Source organism: Chelonia mydas, chromosome 17 (genome assembly GCF_015237465.2).
Source record: "Chelonia mydas isolate rCheMyd1 chromosome 17, rCheMyd1.pri.v2, whole genome shotgun sequence".
NCBI lineage: Eukaryota > Metazoa > Chordata > Testudines > Cheloniidae > Chelonia > Chelonia mydas.
The window spans coordinates 14,882,711-14,888,710 of NC_051257.2; the positions used below are offsets into that span (position 1 = coordinate 14,882,711).

At 52.0% G+C, this 6,000-nt stretch overlaps 1 protein-coding gene across 10 annotated transcripts in view; it reads right to left on the reverse strand.

Annotated features, from left to right (window-relative positions):
• Positions 1–4,870, reverse strand: part of AUTS2 (activator of transcription and developmental regulator AUTS2) — a 974,917-nt gene extending 970,047 nt beyond the window's left edge. For 8 of the 10 annotated variants that reach the window (XM_043530919.1, XM_043530918.1, XM_037880138.2 and 5 more), the window contains exon 1: positions 3,487–4,815. In XM_043530919.1, the coding sequence (XP_043386854.1) occupies positions 3,487–3,780 (294 nt within the window). In that variant the 5' untranslated portion in view covers positions 3,781–4,815. Of the gene's footprint in view, positions 1–3,486 lie in introns of all 10 variants that reach the window. The other 2 variants (XM_037880130.2, XM_037880131.2) reach the window with 2 other exon arrangements.
• Positions 4,871–6,000: the final 1,130 nt, after the last annotated feature.

Sequence of the window (6,000 nt, forward strand, 5' to 3'; positions counted from 1 at the left end):
CCTACTCTCACTGGAAAGATGTTCTCAACCAGAGAGCCGCAGCTCATGTCACTGTCCTTGTCTGGCTACTACCCTTTTCTTTAAGAAACAGCAGCTTTTGCTTATCCTTTTCTGGCTTTTGGGGTGGGATCCTCAACTGGTGTACATCGATGTAGTGCCATTGATTGGATTAGTGCTAGACTGATTTACACCTGCTGATGAAATGGCCCTCTCTCACTTTCCACGCTATTACAGCAGTATTGAATCTTGAGCTCATATTTGAAGTTCAACCACAGAAAAAGAGTTTGGGGCAATTTTTTCTGTTGTTATCAGGCACTAAAGCCAACTGAAACCAATGGAAAGACTTGGCTTGGCTTTGAATCAGGCCCTGACCAAGTAAATTAACAAATACCAAGAAAGTTTCTTTCAGCACCCCGAGCTACATGTGTCCACTCAAGTATTTCAGCACCTACACATCTCGCTTACCACCACCAAGATCATCTCACTTAGTAGTAACTAGCAGGTCTTCTTGCTAGTACTTTAAAGCCTCAACCAAAACTTCAAGTAACCTTAAGAAACACACACATTAATCCCAGACATATTAGGCCAGTGTGCTTGACCCTTTTGTCTCTCTGATCCTTAGACAGAGCTTTCTCAACAAATACATTTAGTCTTACTCTTATGTTTTTTGTAAATGAGTTTCTAATATTTGTCAATGCAGCATGAAACCATTAGGTCAAACTGTGCCATCTATCACATGACTATTAAATTATGTCAAATCTCAGCGTGCTGGCGATTGTTTTATCTGAATAAGATTAACCAGCAAAGCTGGCTAATGTTTTTAAACTCCTTTCAAGTGATGCACAATTACAACAGAAAGCCACTAGTAGCCATTCTTGGCCTAGCGGAGGGGAAAAAAAGGGGGGGGGGGGGTTAATTTCCACTTTAAAAAACAAGACAAATTTAAGTTATTTTATAAAAGCTCCTCACCAAGTTCAAGTAAGAGCAGGCTGATGGAAACTCTTCAGCATTTGTATGGACCATAAAATGTGCTCACCAGAAAGTAAGGATTTTGACCAAATTTTGGAGTCTTTATTCAAACAGAACACGCAGTGACAGAAATGGGATGTTTGAGTGAGAACAGATTTTGGTCTACTCAGCCTAACTGTTGGTGAACACTTAGTCCCAAGAGTACTCCCACTGGCTCAATGGGGCTACCCATAGCAGTACTCATCAAGGTAGGCAAGGGCTATAATACTGGTAATTGTTTACTAGGGATCACAACTCATGCATTTTGTGTATTGTATTTCTCAGGTATGAGACAAATTCTCCTCTCAGTTACACTATAAGAAGTTACTTGAGTGGAGTTACTCTGGCTTCTTACACATGTAACTGAACAGAATTTGGATCCCAGTGTAAAGAAACAGAATGATATTATTCCTGGATAAATATTTAAATAGTTTAAATACACACTTTTTTTTTGCTGTTGTTAAATGATCGGTTGCATCTTCCCATTTATTTCAACAGTTCATAATTGTTACAGTTGCAATTCCATGAAATGTAAACCCAAATAAATCTGGCTTCCCCAACACAAACTTGGTAAAATTCTACAACGTGTCATTTATAAACAAAGGCCCTTAAAATAAACGGCCAAAGCTGTCCTAAAACAACTGTATCCCCCTTGATTACACAGTGCAGGATTACGCTATTTTTAAATGTTTAATTAAGTAAACACTGAACAGTATCCTGATCAGGCTGGGAGGTGCAGGGGGGAGACACAGTCGGTGCTTTCTAAGAGAGCCTGAATAGTCAATAATATGCCCTGAGCCAGAAAGGGCAGACTGGATCCTGGAATGACACTAAAGTGGTAACTCCCAGGGCTCAAACTGAGACAAATTGGATAAATCCAGCAAGTAACAAAAAATCCAGTGAGTTAAACTGCATTCAATTTCCCATCATATTTTGTCTTTAATTTTTTTTTTAAAGACAAGAACAGCTGGTGCCCTCCAGTTTGATTGCCAGCCCCCCACGTGATAGTACAGGTTACAAAACGAGGGATGGGAGGCACTAGGAAGACTACCAACAATAAGTAGGACCACTTGTAACCGTCTCTTTGATGTGTCCTGAGACAGCAGCAGAGACAGGGACCGTAGTTCAGATTCACAGAAGCATTTCAAATCAGAACAGGAGCTGTTTTATCACATATTTCAATGAGGGGGAGGGGGGTGTCCCCCAAATTAAAGGGCCAAGTATGACCATAACCAAAACAAAATAAAAAAAATAAATCAGACCACCCCCCCTTGACCCTCCCATCCTCCAAACACACAGACCTTGGAAATCAGACATTTAGCCGTGTTTGTAATTGGTTCTCATCAGGCCTTCCCTCCTCCTCCCCACAAAATATCAACACAACCACCACCCCTCCCCCCCGCCCCGCCAAAAGGTATAACCTTGACAATGAATCAGGACTGGAACGTTCAAACACTACTGCCACAACCAGCTCGCTCCCCATGCCTGCACAACACAGCGCAGTGCAAGTGACCACCAAAAATCCTAATCCTACAGGATAGCCAAGAAAAGTTTCATTTGGATCCTCTGCCACCACTCTGGTGGCAAGGGGGGGGGGGGCAGACAGAAGAGAAGGGCTGCAACCAACATGCTCTGGTTATCAGCAGAAAAGAAAAACCACACACACAGCCAACAACTCTCTCCTCCCCACATACGGACTGTGGGTTCAAACATTTCTCTCACCTCCATCCCAAGGAGGAAAAAGCGCCCCTCCCATTTTTATCTCCTCACACGCCCCCCCCCCCTTACAAATCTGTCCTGACATAAGTCTCTCCCAATTGCAACAGATCCCGCTTTTTAATCTCCTGCTCCCCCCCCCCCCCACCCCCGGAAGCTTGGCTGGCTGGGAAATGTGCATTTGGAAAGCAACGCTGCAGGTGTTCAAGGAATAAAGAAAGACAGGGCTCTCCACACACACACAAAAGCAAAAGCACTTCGGAGAAAGAAAAAAAAGGGACAATTGGGTAACAAGCCCTTTCGATGTCAGCAAGGGATTCCCCCCTTCTCCCAGGACATTTAACCCTTTAAAAGGTGAGGTCCCCATGCAGGATAAAGGAGGCTAAACCCTCCCCCCACTTTCCTTTCTCCTAGGGAAGGAGAATACGCCCCCCACCCAGCAAAATAAGGGGCCCCACGGCTCCCCAGTGCTGGGGAGAGACGAGGAAGGGGGGGAAATCCCCCCCCCATCAACTGCAGCCAAAACAAAACAGACAAGCAGCCACAGCAATTATGGGAGGGGGGGATTAGGGAGGGGGCGCTGCATTGTTATCCATCCAGCGAGAAAAGGCAGGCAGAAAAGAGTGTGAAAGCCAGCGAGAGAGACTGAGAGAAGGGGGCACCAGACAGATTTCCCTGCCATCTCTCCCTCCGCCCCCCTAACCCAACAATGAGCCAGGCACACCAGCAGCATCGGGGCGGGGGGGGGGGGGGTCGTCTTACCTCCAAAGCTTCAAAAGTGACAAAGCTGCACATCGCAAAGCCATCGATAATGTCTTCTTCTGCCGAGGAGGGCTCTCGCCTCTTCCTCCTGGGGGGTCTGGGTCGGGACGATGGTGGATTCCCATTGTCTTCCTTCTCCGAGCCTGACGAAGAGAGGACCGAAGCAGCCCTGGTCCTGCCGGCCCCACCGGCGGCAGCCCCTCCTAATCCGCCTTTGGATCGCCTCTCCCGATCTCTCTGCGATCTGGATCGCCTCTTTCTCCGAAGCCCGTTGCATCGTGTCGGGCCATCCATGGCTCTTGCTCTCGCTCTCTCTCGCCCTCTCTTCCCCCCCCCCCCCTCCCCACCACAGCCACAAATCCGGCTTCCCCAATGGAATAAAGGGGGAGGGAGCGAGGGAGAGGAGAAAGAGGGAGGAGGAGAGGACAGAGAGAGAAGGGGGGGGGGGGAGAAAGAGAGAAATAAAAGAATCCAAGTGCGGTTCCACCACCACCAGCGAATACCAAATGTAAGAGATTCCTATAAGCAAGCCAAGGAAAGTAATGGCTGATCACAGGTCGCCTTGGTTAAAAAAAAAAAAAGAGAGAGAGAGAGAAAGAAAAAAAAAAAGCCCTCACCAAGCAGGCAATAAATCAGAATAGCGGAATGCTTTGATCAAGGGGCTGGGAGCCTGAGGATTTCCAAAAGAGAAGAAGGCAACAAGAAAAAGAGACCGACCCACTGGGAAGCAAGCGAAAGAAAGATTTTTTCCTTCCACACAAAACACAAAAAGGATGGTCTTTCTTCCCCAACTAAAAGAACTTGCAAAAAAATGTGTGTGTGTGTGTAGGATACAACCTTCCCCCCCACCCCACGGACTCCGTCTTCCTCCTGCTCCAGCTCTCTCAATCAAACGGGGAAATCATCACCACCACCACGATGCATCCAGCTGCAATTTGTTCAAGCACCGGCCAGGGCTGGAATCTTGAGTGGGAGCTCGTCACACCCCCCCCCCCCTTGCCAAACACGCCCACCCAGCCAATCTATTAATAAGGATCAATCATAGTAATTCGGCGGATTAATTGCGGGAGAAGGAGGGGGGGGGGTGAACAGAGCCAAGCGGAGAGGAAAATTCACACACACGCCCCCCCCCCCCCAGATAAATAAATAAATTCTGGTGGAGGTGCGGAGGCTCAGCTATTCTCCGGGGGGGGAGGCACCGGGGTGTGTTGGCTGCTCCTGGCGCTGCCTCCCCCCGGCACAGGGGGCGGGGGGGAGATGCCCAGGGACGATTTGTCCCCTAGGGCCTGGGAGGAGCCGGGAGGCTGCAGGAGGTTTTGGCCCCGAGCGGCTGCAGCAGCGGCCGGGACGCGGCCCCATTCCCCCACCCCGCGACCCCCCCCCCACCCTGCGCAGTCACGTGGGCAACTTTCCTCGCCCTCCCCGGCTCGTTCCCTGTGCGGCGTGAACCAAGGCGCGCCGGCCGCGCCAAATAAGTTGCAGGCAGGCGCACGGAGCCTGCGCGCCCGGGGCGGGGGGGACGGGGTCGGGCTGGGACGGGAGCCGCCTTCCCGTGCTCCAGGCGGAGCGAGGGCTCCGAGCCCGGCGCCGGGGGGAGACGGGCACTGGCCCTTTAAGCGTGGGGGGGGGACACGAACTAAGGGCCCCGCCCGCACGAGGCAGGAGGGAGCGGCCCCCGAGCTCCCTGTGGCTGGGGGTGGCCCCTAATGGCCCTTCTCCGCCCCTACTGTCCCTCTGCTCCCAGCTCCACTGAGCCGTGCCCCCCCCAGCCCCACTGAGCTGTGCCCCCACCTGCCCCACTAGTCTGAGCCCCCAGCCCTGCCAGCCCCACTGAGCCGTGCCCCCCACAGCCCCCCGCACTTGCCCCACTAGTCTGAGGCCCCAGCCCCACTGAGCCGTGCCCCCCACCTGCCCCACTAGTCTGAGCCCCCAGGGCTCCCAGCCCCACTGAGCTGTGCTCCCCCACAACTCCCCCCACATGCCCCACTAGTCTGAGCCCCCAGCCCTACTAAGCTGTGCCCCCCACAGCTCCCCCCCACCTGCCCCACTAGTCTGAGCCCCCAGGGCTCCCAGCCCCACTGAGCCGTGCCCCCTCACAGCCCTTCCCCACCTACCCCACTCGTCGGGGCTGCCCATCTCCTAGAGCCCCGCCCATCTGCCTGCCTTCTAGAGCCCCCCAACCCTGACATCCCCCACTTTTCCCAGCCCCCTCCTGCTGCTCGCTCCCAGTCCCAGTTCTTTTTCCCCCCCTCCAACCTTGCCCCTGCCTTCAAGCTGCGACTCCCAGCATTTACACTCAAGCCTTTGGAGACAGGGCTGGTGGCCTCTAGCCCTTCTCTGCTCATCTGGTGCCTTAAGAGGGTCACTACCCCATCATTTCATATGGGGTGCTACAGTCTTCAGGGGAGGGGTTGCTGCTCATCCATCTCTCCATGGGTCTGCAGAGGGTTTCCCTCTGCATAGGGAAATCACACACTTGGACCAGAGAAACTCCTGCCCTTACGAATTCCTGGC